The sequence below is a fragment of the Lates calcarifer genome, linkage group LG6, assembly GCF_001640805.2.
Source record: "Lates calcarifer isolate ASB-BC8 linkage group LG6, TLL_Latcal_v3, whole genome shotgun sequence".
Taxonomy (NCBI): Eukaryota; Metazoa; Chordata; class Actinopteri; family Centropomidae; genus Lates; species Lates calcarifer.
In genome coordinates this window covers 1,658,957-1,680,244 of record NC_066838.1, presented here as the reverse complement: position 1 = coordinate 1,680,244, position 21,288 = coordinate 1,658,957, and the positions used below count along the sequence as shown (strand labels likewise).

Genomic DNA, 21,288 nt, shown 5'->3' with positions numbered 1-21,288 from the left:
AGAAGATGCAACACGCAAGAAAATGAATGGAGCGGGTGGTGGGGATAAAAGAGACTGTCAAAGTCAAACAAATTCAGAGGGATCAATGCACAGACTTCGCCAGGCATATCCAAGGGAGCGCCAGACTAAAAGCTCTTGAAGCCTGCAGTTCAAAGTGGTGACACGTCCATTAGAATTTCTAATTCTGATCGCATCGACAGGCTACAGCTACAGCACAGGCAGAGAACGGCCTGAGAGGAATCTAGGCCACTGCTCAGAGAAAGAGAGAGAGAACGAGCAAGATTGTATGTATTGTACAGATTGTACTGTATACTGTCCTTCTTTTTTGTTCTTATCTTTTAATTCCTCTATTAAGAGTCTACATGCTGATCATTTTCAGATGACTCCTAAAAAGTCAAGCATACCCTGGAAATGTTATTTGAGAGGGACAGATACTTCCTCTGCCTAATTGTCCATCATTTATTTATTAATTCACAGCTTTTTTCACAAACATACACTAGGCTTCGACCATATGGAGGTTTTCTTATGATGATCTTTATATTTGACTGTTTTCATTTCAAAACATCTTAAAATAACACGGGAATTGTTATTTCTCACAAAATGTTATTATTTATTGCATGGTGTAAAATTGCTCTTTTGCTGTGAGCAGTGCAATAGATGATAATATACAGTATTCATACATACTCAGATTAACATGTCAGTCGAGCTGCTTCATAGCTGCATGACAGTAACCTTTTCTCAATGTTACAATATATGGTAAAGCTTGCATCTCAATGTGGCAGGTAAGGGATTCAAAGCACTGATCAGGAACAAGTGGTCAGTCACGACAGGCAAACAAAGCAAAAGGTATGGCTATATCTGTGTATACTGTATGTTGACCGATAAATGTGCTGAGTGAAACAAGTATCATCAGACTGGCTGTACAACTAAGGCAGAATGTGCCATGGTCAATCTGGCATGTATACTGTATCTGCTGAGGAGCTGATTAGGAGATTGGGAACAGGTGTGACAGAGGTGCATGTGAAAGTCACAAACCTTTTCCCCAGTCCACTTGTCATAGCAGGAAAGGCATTAACAAAGGCACAACTCCATCACATGTTCAAGTGAACCATGTCAGTGAGTCAGCATACATAACACCAGGACCCTGCAAATGGTGCTGGAAAGTAACTTTTTTTTTTTTTACTCAACTAATGTACTTTGAAATATTGTGCCTTTTTCCACAGCATCCATTTGATAGCTATGTAAATTCAATTTTTATTTAACATAAAGACATATGATATGACGTTAAAGAATAAACTAATGGTTCTCATCCTTTTTGGCTGGGCCCCTTGTCATGTATAAAATATCTATCTAACATTAAACAAATAGTTGTTCATGGTTAAAAAAAAAAGGTGATTTTATCCAACATATCCAACATTTCACAACAAAACAGCACAAATTGAAGAAAAGTTCCAAACATGCAATACAAATTTATGTATCAGAGCTTTGTATTCATTCAACTTACAAGTGATAAGCATTCCTAAAAATATTCATATCACAGCATGTATTCTTACCATACTGTGATGACTGGAAACACTCATCTATGATTGGCTCCCAGGTGTCCAGATTGAAATTATTGCCACATCTCAAATGTTGCTTAGGTGACTATTTAATCACTGTTCTAAATCAACACACAAAGTACAGTGCTGTATATTAAATTACAGGTAACAGTAGCAACAACGGTGTAGTCTTGGTAATGTACTTCAAGATGTATAGATATAAAAAAAATTAATAGAGTCAGCATAAAAAAGCCATTTTGTGACCTGTGTTTTTTTCTCCACCTCCTTCATGATGATCACACACTGGATTAGGGGTGCATTCAGATCCATAAGAGTAAATTGCCTTTCCTTCATATCCTGCCTTAAATGGGCTCCCTAGTAATGAAATTTTCTTTCACACAAGGAGTCCATCTGGTCTTCAGCAAGGGAACAAAAGCAAGAGATGAACTGAAATTTAAACCATCTTCACAACCAGTGCCAACCAGTTCGTCACTTACATAACCTGGAACAAAATTTCACCCAGTTCAATAGTTTCATTCAGAGATTTTCAAGATTCCTGTCCTGATTTAATCCTGACCACATGATTAAAGAAAAAAACACTTTTTCGTGCCTTAAAAACATCAGTGTTGAGACTGATACTGACTTGGTGAATTTTTTAATAAGCTTTTAATAGTGGAAAAAGACACAGTGTGTTTGCTTGTGTGGGGATGGGATGGTGGGGGTGCAGAGGCGGGGGGCAGGAAATCTGTGGGATATAAAGTCTAATCTGCTTAGGCACTTCCCTGTCGGCTGAGCTGCAGACTGTGGCTGAGAGGAGTATGTGCTAGCTTAGTGCAGCTGTCAGGAGCTGCCTGCCACCAAATCAATACTGGTCTTTTTCTCCTCTACCTCTGTGTCTCTCTCATGCCTCCACCCCCTGCCACCTCAGCCTCAGCCGTCAGCTTCTCCTGCCAGTGCTAAATCAATGACTCCTGAAGCTGATTACCAGGTTCAAGTACAGGTCATTTCACACAACCATTTAGGACATTTGTACCAAAGAACATAGAAACAGTAATGTCAGTTACTATGGAGGTTCCAAGAATGCAGTGGCTATGTGCTAATTTAAAAAAATTTTATCAACGTTTTTTGTGCAGAATAGAACTTCATTTTTTTTTTTCCACTGTTTTGAAAAGTTCAGCTCTTAATTTGACACTGTTGCCTAAAAGTCTTTCTCCACACACTGAACAGAGTAGATGCTGTTTAAAAAACAGTCTTAAAAACATCTTGACTGATTTCTCACTGTAGTCTTCCTCAAAGTGACAGAGGGACATGAAAGTCACAGTGAAACAGAAGTTAGAGTATCTTCATACTAAGTAATGTGACATATATCCATGTGAAACAGAAAGTGTTGATGGGGTTTAGTTACTAGAGGGATTCAAGTCAAATCCTTGGCATTAGCAGTGAAAGTCAAAAGTCAAAGTGTCCTTGAGCAAGACACTGAATCCCTAATTGCTCCTGATGCTGCACCATCAGTGTATGAATGCATGCATGTGAATTGGTGAATGAGACATACATTGTAAAGCACTTTGAGTGGTCAATAGATTAGAAGTGTTATATAAATGCACTCCATTTACCATTTACCAATAGAGAATATAGCAAAGCAATAAGAAGCCACACCCACCTAGCCACCCACACACATCCACACATATGTACACACAAATAAAGACTTTTTCTGCTCTACATGAATCACATATTTCTCATTCAAAGCAGCAACCTTTGCTGAAAGGTGAAAGGTTTGTTAAGTTTGCAGCTACGTGAGGAGAGATGTTGTATGTAGATGAAGAACTGCAGAGAATTTGCTTTTAGCCTCCACACACACTTAAGTTTAGTGCCGCATATTTCTAAACAGATTTCAACTTAATCAAATCACTTCAAACAAACTGACATAGAATCTGGAGTCTTTAGAGCCCCCCTGGCTGTGGCATTCTCCTGCTTTTCCTGAATGTTAACTCAGCCTTGTGTACTCGGGGTTGGAGCACACCTTTCATGTTATTTACTACAACATCACTTGTGTCAACAGCTACTGAATTATATCAGCACTACACCTCAAATGCAACAGCCTTTAACTCATGTATTGTGTTCAGTAAAACGATTTACTATGTTAAATACTGAAGGCAGTACATCCACTGTGAGTCTACTGCGTGTATATTGAGAGGGCTGTGTGTGTTACTTAAGTTCTTTGCTGTACAGAAGAATATGATCAATGAAATGACGTGAGACAAACCCTACTGAGCTTCACACCAATAGAAATCCAATAGCACCTCCAAGTGGTCACACACAAAGGTGAACAGAGCATGAAGAGACAATTACTCAGTCAAGCCTCTATGTCACAAGCTCTGGCCCCATAAACAGTGGCTGGTGATGCTAATGTAACTTTGTAGTTAATATGTGTGTCATGTATTTATGTATTTTAACATTTCCTTTTAAACTACTGACTCGCCTCACTTATCCATTGTGTATTACTTTATTGCATTTTTCATTAGCTTTTTTGATATTCATGTGTGTTACAAAGCATTCCAATGGTCTTCAAAAACAAGGTTTGTAGAGTAAAACTGAAATGCAGAGACAAACTGGGGCATACATTTAGTAACATGAACACTAAACAATCTTGCGTGTGAACCCAAATGCAGACTATCAACATCAACAAACTTTTCATTAGTAAACTGAACAAATTTTTCTGTTGCTTCAACATCCAGGACTACATGGAAGAATGTGTTAACGAGGATGTACATTGTCAGAGGTGATCAAGGGTGCTCAAGTCCTGTACCATGGAACTCTAGCCAAACCTTAACTCATTCTTCTGTGAATCATACTGGTCTGCCACAATATCCATCCTCTGGAAAACTAACAACAATCTCTGTGCCCAGAAAATCTCAACCCACAGAACTCAATCACTACCACCCTGCTCCCCTCACATCCATACTAATGAAGTGCCTGGAGAAGCAGCTGCTACACACTATCCTGCCAATTGTTGATCAACAATTGGACCCACTCCAATTTGCCTACAGGACCAAGAGGGGCACCCCCACCACCTCCTCCATCTGATTCATGTCCTAGGCAATATCCTAAGTGACATATAGGGCAAAGGGGTCTGGTAGGCCCTGCACTCACCATCAACACTGGTGCACTGCAGGGTTGTGTGCTGAGCCCATTTCTCTATACACTGTACATCTATGATGTACTACCCCCACAGCCACCACCACCTACCTCTAATACTCTGATGACACTGCCATTCTTCCTCTTCTTACAACAACCATTTTGTTCCAGACTATCTCAACATGGCCTGCTCACTTCACCACCTCTACCTCAATGTCAGGGAAACAGAGGACCTAGTAATAAGGGCGCCGTCACCTTAGTACCCCATCCTCATCAACAACCAAACAGTTGAAATGATTGACAGCTTCAAATATCTTGGACTCTCGTTGGACAATGAGCCTGTGAATATTCCCATTCATCCAGGACATAGTTATCTCAAGGAAATTTAAACGCAACTGGACTTAGTTGCTGTCTAGGAAGACGTTTCACCTCTCATCCAAGAGGCTTCTTCAGTACCTGCACGCATCTGACCAGGCTGGGACTGGTCCAACTAAAGTTTGGTGTGGAGACCCAGGTATTTAACCTCTGTGAGGGCTTTCACAAGACTGATGATGTCATGGATCCTTTGTGCTCCATGTGCCAACGACAGTCGTTAGGGTGACAGTCGTTGGTAGAAAAGTTAGTTTCGAATTCGTTAGTGCCCCATTGTGTTATAACAATGGGACAATGAGTTCAGCTTTGACCAGCACACAAAGGACATTCAGGAAAGGTGTTATCAAAGATTACTGGTAATCCAGAAACTAAAAGGACTCTATGTCACTCTCCCACTTCCTTTTAAGGCTGTACTCAAGCACTGTTCAACCCATTTTACTCTACTGCTCCACCTGTTTCTTTAACATCCTCTTTGTCACAAAAAGGCAAAACTCTCATGCATCATCAACACTGCTCCCAAGATAATAGATCTCCCCACACCCAAACTCCAAAAGCTCAATTGTGAGGCCTCCACATATATTGCAAACACAATAGCACAGGGCATCACACACTCAATTAACCAACACTTCACTATTCTGCCCTCTGGACCCAGGTTCCTGAGGTGGAGAAGGGCTCATTTTTAGCAAAAGCCTGGTACTTTCATTCATGCATTCATAGCAGTCCCCTCATAGCTTTTTTTTAAAGGTTGTGTTACCTTGCGTCATATAGTGGTGAGTTGCATGTCTGCCTAGTTTGGTTATGTGATGATATGCATTAATTGTTTGCTGAGAAAAATAATTTTCTCTTCCCTTAAGTAGTGATACATGTTCACACCAAAATGATCATACAAACTTTTAAAAGAACTCCTGCAGCATAATCATCTTCTCTGCTTCTCAGTATATTGCAGTCACTCTTTGCTTTGTTAAAATACAGCTATCCTGGATCTAACATTCATTTTGTCTTCTCAACAGTATGTACAGTGGCTTCCCTATCAAGTGATAGGGACTGATTGATTACCTGGATTTTGTGGTCAATTCAATTCAATTCAATTTTATTTATATAGCACTGAATCACAACAGAAGTTATATCAAGGTACTTTTCATATAGAGCAGGTCTAGTCCATACTCTTTAGGCTATTATATTTACAGAGAAAGACCTAACAATTTCCAAATATAATTTTCCACCATGACAAATAAAGATGCAGTGTATACTTTGCAATAAAAGAGCGTTTGAGATATTGGGGACTTTATTTGAAAAATACAAGCAAACAGCAACTATTATAAGACTATCAATGCTCTAGAAGAGATGTATGCATGTTAGTTAGGAGTGGGACATGGGTATCTGACAACATGCAACATCATTAAACAGTTAAGTCAGAGTGATTAGTATAGTACAGTATAGTATATGGTGTACATGTAGTTTGAAGCTCTATGTCCCTTGGTTTGTTGCCTAATCTGCTGTAACTACTAGTTGATAGCACTCTACGTGGTCACCCAGCTTTTCTGGAAGAGTACAAAACACACTGAATGACCACACAACATGTGGCTGTCACTACAAAAACACAGAAAAAGCTAGTATCGATGGAATGGAGCAGAGGCTCTTGGCTTATTCTCATCTCTGACACTATCTTATCAAAAGCTAATGTGTAGATTATTTCTTTAGGCTTTGCTTTTGTCTGAGTTGTCTTGTTCTGCACTCTCCCCTCCGCTGCCAAACCTCCGGTTCAGCTCTGCTGTCAACACAGAGCAGCATGATTTCTGTGAAAGTAAAGAAGAAAAAGTAAGGAATTAAGTTAGTCCATGATGTAATTACATCTTGTAATACTCTTCCCTACCTTGCCATCCTTAGCTTGAGTTCGGGCCCTGGACAAGAGCTCCAGCAGGGCCAGCAGTACCCCGACAGCAAGTCCTAGACCCAGAAGGAGGAAGAGGCCTCTCAGATGGTGGGGCTGTAGAGCTTCGGAGGTGTGGTCCGCATCAGCACCCACGCAGCTGCTGGCCCACCACTTGTCCCGCAGGTATGTAAGTTCACCAGACTCACTGAGCTGGAGGATGGCCATGGTTAGGTTTTTGACCAGCGGGGAACCTGGTGGAGCAAAGAGAGGTGGTGTGAGAAAACAAAGAGACTGCTGAGCATCTCACTCCAAAACAATGAACATTAACCTGTTGCCCTAACAGCCTCCACTATTCTGGTTTTAGGCCTTCCACCAACTGAACCTGCTACAGGGATTTACTCCCATATTACTCCAAGAGTATTAGTACAGTCTAATTAAAAGTACATCACAATTTCAGTGGTGAGGAATTTTGTTAAAGCAACATTATGCAGCTATTTTTACTCAAAATATTTAAATTTTGATTTAATTTTGGCAGTACACTGACTTGTAACAGGAAGCAGGGTGATTCCTCCATTCCCATCCTGTGCCCTGAATGCCTGTTCTTGCTCTATGTAACTTGGGTTGATAGGCTACAATGTTCTACAAGAAGTGCAGAACTGAGTGGTCAAAACTCAATGGCCCTACACTGCTTCCAGTACCTGTAATTGCTCAGACTGGAGTCCAACAGAATTCAATGCACCAATATCCTGTAATTACCACTTTTGGCTGCAGAGGCTGCTGTACAAAAAAGGTACATAGTGTTGCTTTAAGTGCCATTAAAAAGCAACTTGCCTCTCCAGACAATAGAAAGCATCTGGACAGGGCCAAAGGACTCACCAAGAGGTGCTGCGATGGAGTAGGCTCTCATAGCAATGACCTCCTGTGATCGGATCAATTTACAGTAGCGCGCCACAGTCAAGTCCAAGGACACTGCCTCACCAATGAAGGCAAAGTTTCCCTCCTGGGCACGTCGAATACCTTCCTCCATGTTGGACACGTAGCTCTTCTTACGTTCCATGTTCTGGTAGATACGCCGGTATACAGGGTTGTTGGAATTCTGGAGGAAAAAAGCATGAAAAAAAAAAATCTTAATCCTTTCATGTGCTCTAAACAGGTGTACAAGATATCAGGACTGCACGTTGTTCAATCAGTGTATCAACTTGTCTCAGACCAGCTCTAACAACTGTAAACCCCTAGTTAGTTAGGAGCTGCTGGACGTGCCTTAAAGAAAAGCATGGTGGATCCAGCATCAACTGTGCCATAATTGATCACATCCTGGTTCGCAAGATCTTCAAAGCTCTTGATAGAAACATGTTTGCTGTTGGAGTGCAACATGGAGTTGAAGTTGCCAAAGTAGCAGGCCAGCAGCATGACAGCAAACAGCCACCAGATGGCGCTGACTAGACGTCCAGACAGGGCTTTAGGGTGAGGACCAGCACCTGAGAGGATACAGACAGCAGTCAAATGGCTGCTATTGCAGAATGAAGTATCCAGTGAACAGGGCTGCATTTTGGATGGAAACCCAAGCAACCCATTGCTTTTAAAAGTTAAAATGTAATAATTATTTAAATTCATGCTCAGTTTAAAACAATGAAGATTGGGTTTACTGATGATGATCACCATCCTGAATTTTGTTTGATGTCAGTATACAGTATTATTTTATGATTGCTCTGGCTCAGTTTTTATGATTCAGTTTGCCAAAACCACAAAAGGAATGTTTCATATTGTGAAACATTTGTCAAAGCATTGTAACATACTGTGCAATATTCAGGTTGCAATGCAATGTATTTATTCTAACAGAGTGTACAGTATAGAAAGAAGCGGCCAGCAGGAGTGTGTGTGTTTCTGTGCCTGTGGTTCCATTTAGCTGACTGCAGGGTTACCTTGCAGGGTGAGAGCTCCTGTGATGTACCAGAAGCTGTGCAGCAACGTGAAACTGTGCTCCTCCACATCTGGCTCAGCCCATTCAGTGGGACTGATCCTTCAGAAAAATAAAAATCCTCATAACCAGCACTGTTAAAGCAGCAAGATTCATATGTATGTGTCTTTTTGCTGAAGTATAATTTACTGACAAGAAATCAAATGTGTTGTTATAAATTATGATAACTGAATTATATAAAATTTTGTAATATACATCAGTACGTGGAGGTGTGGATGTGTGCCTCTGTACACAGATACTGAATGGAAAAGGCCCCTACCCTTCCTACACCAGGCCATGGTACCCAGACTGAATATAATATTACTCAGTTTGTTGTATTATTGTACCTGTTAGTTCTATTTTGACCACTTAGTAATATTTTTCAACAAGAAATAACAACCGTCACTTCATACAGATGATCATTCCTGGGCCCCAGTCATATTCTGGGGAGGGATGCTTGTAATTCCTTCTCATGCCTTTATATGCCTTTTTCCTAGAAACAGTACTAAGGACATGACCTCTGTGTCCTGGTAGTTACTGTGGATATAGATGTAATATCAGCCAACCGTTTTTTACAGGAATGTTTTGAAGCGTGCACCTACCTGCCCACCAGGAATATGCAGAGACCTGTTAGCAGGAATGCGATGAGGATGCCAACCCACGTGTCGGTGGAAAAGGGTGACAGCAGGCTGAAAGTGCTCTCTTCAGAGGCCAAGTCTTTGTGCAGGATGAAGCCAATTCCTGTTTGCATGAACGGGGTGGTCATGTCCACAAACTGCTCTCTGACTGCAGTGAGGGTCAGCGAGGCCACAGCCAGGTCAGCCTCCTGATGGACAATATAGGCACACATAGCATACACACAAAACATTATTATTAGTATTATTAGGGTTATAAATGATATCTGGTGCTGATATCATTGCTACTGTTATCGTCGATAAGACCATTACACCTATAGTTGTAGTTTACTGTTATTTTAATAACCAGTCTGACAGTGCTTGAATACAGCATCTGTTCCTGGACCCCACATGGTAAAGATATGCAGGCCTAAGGATATACTTTTGATAAATTTTGAGTTTCTTTACTGGTCATAAGATTAGAAATATACTAAAAGAAATATCAATATACTCAAATTAACATGACAATGTGTCAGCTCTCTAATATTTGGTCAATAGAATTTTGAGACCTGAAAACAGGCACATGGTTGCAAAACCAACAACCATAGAGCATTATTTTACATAATAGAAAATCACACTATTCACTGTACATGCTGTACATGTAGTGACTGTGTTACATTTTAAGTCAGTAAAGTTACAGTCTCTGACTTACCCCCCTGATGATCTCACCAATCATGCCATTCCAGTTGCCGCTGGAGTCCATGGATCCGTAGCGGTTGTCCTTCACCAGGTGCAGTTTGTACTTGAAACCCAGCTTCTTGGACAGCTCAGAGATTAGGTCGATGCAGTAGCCCTCCAGCTCAGAGCCTTTGCTCATGGTGTAAGGGTCTTGCTGAAGAAACAAGTAGATAACAAATAACCTGATTTCTAAAGGGGAGTGTGAGGGATCACTGTGGAGAGGCTGAGGCAGCAGCAAAGGTGATATGCTTCAAAAATGTACAGGATATATACTTTAAAAAGGAGGGTATCAATATCAGATACCAATCAGGCTACTGCTTTTGAATGAAAATCTTATAACTCATGTTTTCATTAGTGCAACATGGTGATTTAGTTACAAAAAAATCTCAAGATGTGTAATCAACTCTTTGAGTGATTATGAGAGTTTGAAGTTAACTTTTGTGGTATTTCTGATTTGGTTAATTGAAAATTGCAAGTCACCACTGTCTGTGAAAACAGTCCACAATAGTGATGATATCATCATCACTGTCAAAACTGTGACCATCCTTAGCTCCATCTTCATTTTGGGGAAGAGGTAGCAGTCTAAGGGTGCCAAATCAGGTTCAAGTTCAAATCTACATTCAGCAGATGACTACACGAAGGCTGAATTTTCAATTAACTGAAACAGAAATACCTAGAAAGGTTGTTACTTTCAAACTTTCTGCATAATCATACAAAGAACTGAACTGCAAATGCATCAAAGTAGAGCTTTTTATGTCCCTCTCATGTCCTTCTACCCACTGAAAGGATAATTCTGTCTTTTACACCAGAATAAATTTTCAATATGAGTCCTTAAAGTATGCTTTTCTTAAAACAAGAGATACAGTTGCTCAGGTCAGTAGGAATATTTCTGTTTATTCCTGATTAATTTCCTGAGGTTCTTGTTTTAAGATGCAGATTCATATTTCTTGAAAAACAAGTTGATTTAGGTAACAGGGAGCAGGTTGCCTCACTCAACTAGAAAATTGTTTCATTTGACAGAAAGGACTCAATAAGATGGCAGTTTTTGCAGCATACAACTTGGAATACCCACCAAAGTTGTTGAGATCTGGTAACACAGTGAGCTACAAAATAACTCAGCCAGAATAAGAAACACAAATGGTCAGACAATCAGATGGGTTGTAAATAAACCAACAGTTTATCCAGATCATCTAAACCACTTTATTTGGGTAAGTGAAAGTGAGCACACCTAATGTATTGGTAATAATGGTAATGGTTGGTTCAGGAGGTGAAAGTTGGACTCAGAAGTCAAACTGTAAAAATCAAGAAGCTGTGTGTGAGTGGTGTTGTCAGCACACTAAACTGTTACTTTGTGCTTTTTACTTTGTGGATTAATAAGTTGATCTGCTAGGGGGCAAATCACAGTATGGTGTAAATTTGGTGTGGGGGGGGCTGACAAGGTTACTGTTATGTTTATATTTCAGTCAGAGCAGTTTAAGTCATGACAGCCACAACCTCTGTTAGTTTCTCATTAAAACTTTTCATTGTTATTAGGGTTTGTTCAGAATGTGCTGGTTACCTTACCTCATGCTAATATACTGCCCCCAACTGCTTAATTGCATAGGATGATTGTTTAAAAAGGAAAATCTGGCTAAGATGTTATTTATTTATTACTGATAGATATGATGGGAAAACTACAAACTTTGGGTAATATAGTGTTGTGAACCAAGGTTTCATAGCTGCACAAGGCCACTGCCACCTTGGTATTCTACTCTAAAGAGCAGCACAAAGAAACAATACCTTTATAGTGGTGATGGATAACTCCTTGGCATCTAGAATGGAAAAACAAGCACCACAATAAATTCTGGATTCCTGTAATGAGGCAAGTCAACATGATCAAGCATTAGCACAAAGATGAGATTATTTAGCCTAAGCCACTTCTTTGGCTGATTAGTGGTTTGGTTTTCATGTCTACAAGCTTATGTGCAGAGCGGCCTCTGAAAGCCTAATGAAGCATATTGTTGCTTTTAGTCCCCTTCATGAATTTTTCTCACTGCCACAGCAGTAAATAAGCCAAACAGCCAGCAGAGGACAATGATAGTCTTGTTGCCCGGCTGTTTTTCAGGAGATCTGAGAAAAGGGCTCCATAGTGAGTGGACAGTTGCAAGGTACAACGGGGAGGGAGGGTGGTGGTGGTAGTGGTGTTGTGGGAAAGGTGGGGGGGGCATAAATGGGGAGAGCAAAGAGGGGGCCTGTCCTTAAGGATGTCTTCTGCTGTTGTTTTTGAACTCCCCACCCCATATTCTGACATTACCCATGACACTCAGAGTTGTTTTCCTTTTGCTGTAACTGTGACCAATGGCATTTGCAGCATGTCCAACAGGCCCTAACATGCCCTGCCAGGGTCAATCAGAGAAGGGGGTGGGGAGACGGGGGGGTGGGTTAAGCAGAGATGCCAGTGGTGCAAGTTCTTCATAACTGCATACAATAACAAAGGCAGGCCCGGTTGGGTCATATAAAGCCCATGACACCCCATCAGCCTCCTCTAGAGAAGATGGCAGGACCTAGAATCTGCGGAGATGCCTGTCAGTTCAGAGTCCTCCCCCACATGGTTAATTGATTTATCACAGTGCTTTCTGGACCACAGCAAGGCGGTAGCCCCTCTACTGGTGAGAAATGGGATGCTGCCACAGTGGATGATGTCCCCTCTGTGCTTTGATAGGACTCCAGCAGTCCAGCAGGGCTAGTGGGGAAAGAGTCAAGTGTGAAGAATGGTTTGGGGGCGTGACCCCATCTCATAGGTCAGCCAGAGCTGGCTGGCACAGGGCTGAACATTAACTCTGCAGACAGTATGCAGAGACAGTGCTGTACTGGAGGAGGACATTATGTCATTGGCTGAGTGAAACTTTAATGGGCAGAGCCCAGAGCTTTTGTGGTGTACGTTGACTCATAAAAATGTTTGACAGAAACAGTATAAAGTATAAATTAAACTTAAAATAGAAAATATTATATAAAAAATCCAAATACCAAATAGTGAAGTTTTGAGGAAAACATCTATTAACGTAATGAGGATATGTTGTTAATTTGCAAATTTGGCAAGTTGCAATTATGATGATAGTGACTGTATGAGTAAAAGGCTGGAATGGTCATTGATAAAAGAAACATCCATCCATCCATTATTTACTCCACTTATCCGTTAAGGGTTGTGGGGGTGATGGAGTCTATTCCAGCTGTCATTGGCTGAGAGGCAGGGTACACCCCGTGCAGATCACCAGTCAATTGCAGGACCAACACATATAGACAAACAACCATTCACACTCACATTCACACCTACAGGTTATTTAGAGTCACAGTTAACCTAACCTGCATGTCTTTGGACTATGGGAGGAAGCTGGAGTACCCAGAGAGAACCCACACAGAACATAGAAATTCCACACAGAACAGCCCCAGCTGAACTAGAGCTCGAAGAAACAATGATGACTATTGTTTCACATAAAGAATGGATTTCAGCATGCAGAGCAGCAGCTTGGAAATGTCTTGGAAGTGATGCTGGTTCACATATAGCCTTAATGGGCCACCTTATATTCACTATGTCAGATTTGTTCTATTGTCTGACAACAGAAACAGAAAAACGTACATGAGAACAGCTTCAATGGGAATTCTGGTGTATTAAAATACTGGGTATGTGAGCACAGAGGACAGAAGCAAATAAAGGGCACTGGCCAACACTGAATTTGCGGAATGCAAATACATCACAATGACGTCATGAATGTGCTGATTAGCATAATTAGCATTTTTATCTACCTCCTCAAATCTGCACATCAACCATACACTGTCTAGCCCCCCCAACATATATATTTGTGCATGGTTAAGTTTACAGAAATGTTGTGTGTGTGTTTTTAATTAATTAAGCAAAATAGTAATTGCAGTTCTTTGGCAGAATACAAACCTTGACCTGAAAAGTAACCTCTACACCTTTACTTTCTGCTTTTGCTACATAAAGGAGACACTGCTTCTTGCACTGACACTGGACTTTTCCATTTGGAAGTAAATCAGGAGGTGCGTGTCCATTGTGAACTCCAAGGGACACTGGTTTGAAATAATCAGCCCCACCCCCAAATCTCTTACTATACAGATCACAAGTATAAAGATAGCAACAATGCTGTGGTATAAGCATTAAAAGTTGACATCATGCAGATGAAAACCACTCAGTAATGTGTGACACAGTTTTGCCACATGCTAATAACAGACTTAGTTACATTTTGAACTTAGTAAAAAAAACATTTTTTTTACTTATTTGGCACAGTGCACATAAATCAACATCAGAATTAAGTTAGCTTGTTAATCTATCATTTCACATCATTACTGACTTACAGGTTAATGCTGATTGGGTTGATTGCTAATTTCAGGCATACAAACTGCATATTGTACAGTACTGAATAGGGGCACATTGTTCTTTGGCTCTGGTCACTGAATTTGAAGTCACTGGTATTGTTTCTTCTAACACAATCTTGCAGCAGTCATGCTTCAAGGAAAACTCTGCAGAACTAAAATAACAAAAAAACAGTGGCCACTGTGTTTGTTCAAACAGATCCACGTGGCCTTAGGGGAACAAAGGCACCACATAGCAAGCCTGATATTCTTTTTTGACCACTTCAAGGCAGGAAGTTAAAATAGTTCAACAACTTTGGATATCTCTTTGGCAAAAACAACACTTATTACTGCAGTAAAAAATGTGGTGTTTTGCCCTGATTGGGTTTTTCATGTGTTCCAGCACATCACGTAGTGGCTAATAAATGAAGACTATGATCTGCAACAAAAACATGAATCATGACAGAATGTTTCATGACCTTGATCTAAATGAATCACATTTCACCATGTGTTGCAGTGCCATGTTGTGTGTATTAGTCTTACCTGAAGTGAATAGCCATGCAGTCACAGCTACCACACAGAGGACTAAAGAAGTGCTGCCTTTCATGTTGCCACAACCTAAAAATGACATGAATTAGACATTTCTTTAAACATAGGTATTGGCCCTAATTTCAGATGTCATCTAACCATGAGCATAACATTTTCAGTTAGATAAGCTTGATTACGTTATACTCTACTATAGAAGGATACTAAAAAAACACTGTATGTGTGGAAAAAATAAGTCACAGTATTCTATTTAGCAAGAGTTTCCTTACCTCAGTTATGTCAGGTGCAGTGCAGATGAAAACTTTGACTTAACAGGAGGGAAAACTCCAGAAAAATGTTTCAGGAATTCACAACAAGTCTTGCAAATGGCCAGTGTGGAGGTCTGTGTGCAGCAGAATGTAGTGGGGGTTTATATGGGGGAGTACAGGGAGGGAGGAGATACAGCCACAAAGGAAGAATAAACCCGTGACTGAGCCTTAAGAGAGATGATATCAAATTATTGAAGCCAGATGTATTGTATTGCATAAGTGTTTTAACACCTACCTGTTCAAGCTTGTATGATTGTATGATACAGATTTTGAGGCAAATCATGTTTTTTTCATTCCACCATTTCAAGTGATAACAAGAAATAAAACGGACTGAGAGAACTACAGTGTACAGTTTATTGTCTTCTATTATTCTTGACATTTGAGGATCAGCATGTCTCTTACTAGCCTAATACTTTTAGATTGAAGTGTAATTACCAGTAACAGTTGCCACACTTGTTTTTGTAAGGTTATATAACAGGATCTTTGAAAAAGGGAGGTGGTGGTGGATAGGGGTGGAGGGTTTAGAGTTGGGGTGGGTTGGGGTGGGTGCAATGGTTTTACAGATGGATGGATTGGAGGTCCCAGGGATTCAGAGGAAGAGATTTTATTTTGGAGCACAGCCTGACTCTCCTGACCAACCCTGAGGGACTCCTCAACATACAGTGCATTCAGAAAGTATTCAGACTTCTTCACTGTTTTGACCATTGCGTTATGTTGCAGCTTTATGATAAATAGATTGATGAATAAATCAGTCCTAACCCTAACCCTACACTCAGTATATATAGTGCTCCTCATGGTGGGAACTGTTGGGTCTCTCTCTGTAAATATAGTAATGTAAAGAGTATGGTCTAGACCTGCTCTATATGAAAAGTGCCTTGAGATAACTTTTGTTGTGTTTCAGTGCTATATAAATAAAATTGAATTGAACTGAGTCATCTTTGAGATGTTTCAACTCAAAGATGATTGTTGGGCAGAGGTTTTGGCAAAATTAAGCCTTAAGAGAGATGATATCAAATTATAGAAGGCAGACGTATTGCATTGCATAAGTGTTTTAACACCTACCTGTACAAGCTTGTATGAATGATACAGATTTTGAGGCAAATCATGTTTTTTTCATTCCACCATTTCAAGTGATAACAAGAAATGAAACGGACTGAGAGAACTACAGTGTACAGTTTATTGTCTTCTATTATTCTTGACATTTGAGGATCAGCATGTCTCTTACTAGCCTAATACTTTTAGATTGAAGTGTAATTACCAGTAACAGTTGCCACACTTGTTTTTGTAAGGTTATATAACAGGATCTTTGAAAAAGGGAGGTGGTGGTGGATAGTGGTGGAGGTTTAGAGTTGGGGTGGGTTGGGGTGGGTGCAATGGTCTTACAGATGGATGGACTGGAGGTCCCAGGGATTCAGAGGAAGAGATTTTATTTTGGAGCACGGCCGAACCCTCCTGACCAACCCTGAGGGACTCCTGAACATACAGTGTATTCAGAAAGTATTCAGACTTCTTCACTTGACCATTGCGTTATGTTGCAGCTTTATGCTAAATAAATACCGTAATTTCCGGACTATAAGCCGCTACTTTTTTCACATGCTTTGAAACTTGTGGCTTAAACAATGATGCGGCTAATTTATAGATTTTTACGGGCTAACGAGCTTCATGCCGCAAAAACATTTAGACACCTGCGGCTTATAGACAAGTGCGGCCTGTATATATACTTTTTTTTTTTCTTTTTAAATTTAATGGGTGTGGCGTATAGTCAGGGTGCGCTCAATAGTCCGGAAATTACGATAGATAAATCAGTCCTAACCCTACACTCAGTATATATAGTGCTGCTCATGGTGGGAATTGTTGGGTCTCTCTCTGTAAATATTGTAATATAATCATCTAGTCATCTTTGAGATGTTTCGACACCTTGATTGGAATCCACCTGTGGTAAATTCAATGGCACAGACCTGTCTACATAAGGTCTCACAGCTGACAATGCATATCAGAGCAAAAACCAAACCTTGAGGTCAAAGGACATGTCTGCAGAGCTCAGAGACAAGATTGTGCCAAGGTACAGGTCTGGGGAAGAATACAAAAACATTTTCCTGCTGCACTGAAGGTTCCCCAGAGCACAATGGCAAATGGAAGAAGCTGAACAACCAGAGCCAGCCACCCAGCCAAACAGAGCAATCGGGGGGAGACAGCCTTGGTAAGAAAGGTGACCTTTAATGCATCCAAATTTTTTTGTAGTCTTCCCCAGATCTGTACCTTGACACAATCATGTCTATAAACCCTGCAGAAAGTTCCTTTGGTCTCCAGTCAAGGTGTAGAAACATTTTAAAGTAAATCAAGAGAAACTGGAGGAACCTGAGCTAAATTTCAAGTGCCATAGCAAAAGATCTGAATACTACTACTTCAGCATTTCCTTTACAACATAACATTGAACAATGAAAATGGGTCTGAATACTTTCTGAATGCACCTTGCTGCAATAAGAACATCTGATAAGGTAAAGTAACTGTCATACAGTTAGAGCTCTGGGTGGTAAATTAAAAAACCCTGAGCAATTCCCACCACTTCTGCATCTGTTCCAACCCGCACCTTTTATAAAATACCTAATTTATAGTGTTCACAAAAACCTGTCCTTTCTTTGGCCTAAAAAAATCCTAGTTTTAACTGATTTATCTTCACAAGACCTTCGAAAATAGGCAGTGATTTTATTTTGAAAGGAGGGACTGAATCACTCTTTGAGACAAAAACATTCTCTCAGGCCTGAAGTGCTAGACAGGGATGGGAGGTTTCAGTTGAGAGGCCAAGCCGTGCCAAATTGTCTAGATAAATACAGCTTTAAAAGGGACTCAGTGATTTTCTTGGAATCCTAATGAAGCTGTCTTTTGTGTTTGTGTGCTGGCTGAAGCAGAGTCTGTGGCGTTAAAATGAGCATGTCACGCTTCACAAAGTCTTACAGAACTGAGGAAGAGGCCCGGCAGTGTCTGACAGCTCGCCAGAGGTGGCTGTCAGCTTTGGATACCAAAGACAACCCTTTGACTGACAAATCAGTGTCTGTGGAGGGACTACATGGTTCCTTAGACTTGACTTGCAGTTTGGGTTTCAAGCCCAAAGGACTTTAATTTTACCCAGTCATTACTGTTCACATTACATTGTTTATTACCTCTGCCAATAGGACGTGTTTTCACCTGTGTCTGTTTGTTGGTTTGTTTATTTGTCTGCAGGATTACTCAAAAAGTACTGATGTGCACCAAACCTAATGGATGTATGTTCACTATGGGTTAGTGAACAACCCATTAAATTCTGGTGCACATCTGGTAAAAGAGGCATATCCAGGAATTTTTTGACCACTTTTTTCTCTTTAAAGGCATTTTTCAGACATTCTCAGGAAACTATCTATGGATGTTAATGTAAAAAATCAGACATATTTGTGGTGTTGAATTTGTGCAATGGACAGTGTAGGATTGTTCCACTGAGCTCCATTCTAGATGCAGAATTCATCACTATTCCAGGGGTTATCAAAGGAAGCTGAGATTAACACATTTCAGAATCAGAATCAGACTTCATTGCCAAGTAAGTTTGCACATACAAGGCAACAGCTTCTTCAAAAGTGTGCATGAATCCATTGATAATATTGTCATATTAGGTTTCAATGGACAGTTTGTGTCCCAGAGCATTCATGCTGTGTCAAAGTTTCAATTTTGAACTCAGTTCAGAAGGAAACACTGAATACTTCAGCATATTTACCTGCCTTAGTATAACTAAATTTTATTCTATACATAGTGCCACATTTTGAGGTCTAAGAGACACAAAGTAAATAGTTCTTTAGCCTAAAAATATCTGATCTTGGGTGGCAAGCGATACTGAAAAGATGTTTTTCTCTCCTTTAATGACTGGTTGAGCTTGTCGTCTGTTGTGCAGTCTCAAGTCTTTGTTCTGGAACATTCTCCCTTCCTGCAGGGGGTCTGGGTTTTTTCTTGCCAGAGAGGTTGAAAGAGGTGATGGCTGGTAAACACAGACCCAAGCAGAGTCCATAATTAGAGCAGCAAACAGACCCTGCCAAAACCAAGGACAAAGGTTTTTACATGTCAGCTTGTATAAGGCTCAGTTTAACTGGTTTGGGAACGACTTATCTTTGTCTCTGAACTGAGACAGCTGTTGATAAATTAAGGGTAAATTAAATAAATGAACTGTGAAACCTTCAATAATATTAATTTGAGATTTATTCAGGTCATAATTACACATAGTTTGAATTAAATATTATCCCTAAAATCTTGCACAAAGAACTGGCATGGCAGTGCAAACAATACAGCAGGTCGACAAATAAACGTGCTTTGATACAGATCATTTCCATTTTGTTTTTGTACTACGGACTGATGTGAACACAGGTTTTCAGACATGATTCTCTCGTGACCACCATAAGACGATCCAAAAAAGGAGCTTTGGAATATTAATAAATCTTCATAAAAAAGTTTTTGTAAAATAAAACACAGTCGTAGGATAAACATTACAGTGCATAAAAGACATGCAGTCAACTAAAAAGGGGTAAACTTTGTGTGGAGTAATCTACCACTGCTTTAAAGTACAGGATCTCAGTACTGTGACATGCCACAGATCAGAAGGTTAGCAAAATATTGGCAGCTTGGTCAAATTACAATATAACCACTACACAAAGAATACTAAAAATTTTGTCCTGCATTGTAGGAATAATTCCTTTCCATTTTTTTAAAGACATGAGACAAACTGCAGCTTTTAGCATCAAACTCTACATTATCTTCAATATGATACCATGCCATCATTTTCAAAATATTGCAAGTAGATGGGATGATAATAACGCTTTGACATATTCATTTTCAACTTGGTTAAATTACAATTGTCATTACAGTTCAAGTAAATAAAAAGAATGGATCATTTAAAATCCCGTCCTCTAGTTGTGATCTATTGCTACTGTATGCTCAGGTAAAGTTTTCAAAAAATTCTCAAACATGAGAGCAGATCACAGTCTACTTAAACAGCCATATAAAAACTCCTGATGACTAAATACATTCTGGCAAATATCTAACATTTGGTGCAAAGAGATGACACAGCTGTAGTAGTTTTTTTTAAGAACTCTCCATTAGCTTCAAGACAATGTTTTCTGGATGCACAGGTTATAAAATGGATCTTGCACAAACTCAAGATGAGGAATTGATCGTTCGTGGGTTACTAATTCAGTAGATGTCAGTGTTCTGTGAGATGTTAAAATAATATGCATTATGAACCAGTTTTCTGTGAGACATTCTGCAAGATATGCACATTTTTCTAAAAACTTGAGAAAAACTGGACTGTATTCCAAGCAAGTTTCTAGCTGTGTCTCTCACACTCAGTTCCAAGTCAACCAGTTAGAGTTTGAGCATGAAAAAGACTTCACTGTTTTCAGGGTCTGGGGAGGACTGGGACTGTCTGGGAGAGGGGGATCCTAGGGGGGTGAGCTGACTCAGTAGGTCCAGGCTGGTGCAGGGACTGCGGGCCACGCAACACGCCCCTTCGGGGTTCCCCCGCTCCTCAATGGGGCTAGCACTACTTCCACTGCCAATGCTACCAGCGAGGCTAAAGCTTGCACTTCTGCCCTGGACCAGGCCCTGGAGCCTCTGCCTTTCTTGGGCCTTCTTAGCCCTGTTTGCAATGTACCGCACCCTGCTTTGACTCCTTGAGGAGGTCCTTCGCACCAGAGTCTCATCCACAGACTCCTCTTGTGACTCTTTAGGCCTGTTTTCTGGGGCGAAGTCACTAGCACTCAGGGGCTCCACATCAGTAAGCTTCCGTAGTTGCTCTGTCAGGTTGCTGGATGGACGAGACTTGTGTGGGGTCCCCTTGCGG

At 40.4% G+C, this 21,288-nt stretch overlaps 2 protein-coding genes across 2 annotated transcripts in view; both read right to left on the bottom strand.

Annotated features, from left to right (window-relative positions):
* Positions 1–6,312: 6,312 nt before the first annotated feature.
* Positions 6,313–15,543, bottom strand: si:ch211-251b21.1 (uncharacterized protein LOC571720 homolog). The gene is made up of 10 exons (XM_018701609.2): positions 15,393–15,543; positions 15,121–15,195; positions 12,007–12,038; positions 10,202–10,381; positions 9,478–9,701; positions 8,841–8,938; positions 8,179–8,396; positions 7,795–8,014; positions 6,919–7,169; positions 6,313–6,841 (listed from the first exon to the last, which is right to left on the bottom strand). Exons 2-10 carry the CDS (start codon positions 15,182–15,184, stop codon positions 6,743–6,745), a joined length of 1,386 nt encoding a protein of 461 aa, XP_018557125.1. The 5' UTR covers positions 15,185–15,195; positions 15,393–15,543; the 3' UTR covers positions 6,313–6,742.
* Positions 15,544–19,634: 4,091 nt separating this feature from the next.
* Positions 19,635–21,288, bottom strand: part of plch2a (phospholipase C, eta 2a) — a 60,297-nt gene continuing 58,643 nt past the window's right edge. Inside the window, 1 exon segment of the mRNA XM_051071014.1 lies at positions 19,635–21,287. Within this exon segment, the coding sequence (XP_050926971.1) occupies positions 20,811–21,287 (477 nt within the window). The 3' untranslated portion in view covers positions 19,635–20,810.

What these genes read in the sequence shown, in the direction of transcription:
- si:ch211-251b21.1 (XM_018701609.2), bottom strand. Translation starts at nt 15,184, where the DNA reads ATGAAAGGCAGCACTTCTTTAGTCCTCTGTGTGGTAGCTGTGACTGCA. An exon ending in TGCATATTCCTGGTGGGCAG is followed by an intron (nt 8,939 to 9,477) that starts GTAGGTGCACGC and finishes ATTTTTCTGAAG; the next exon opens with GATCAGTCCCACTGAATGGG. An exon ending in CTCAAGCTAAGGATGGCAAG is followed by an intron (nt 6,842 to 6,918) that starts GTAGGGAAGAGT and finishes TTACTTTCACAG; the next exon opens with AAATCATGCTGCTCTGTGTT.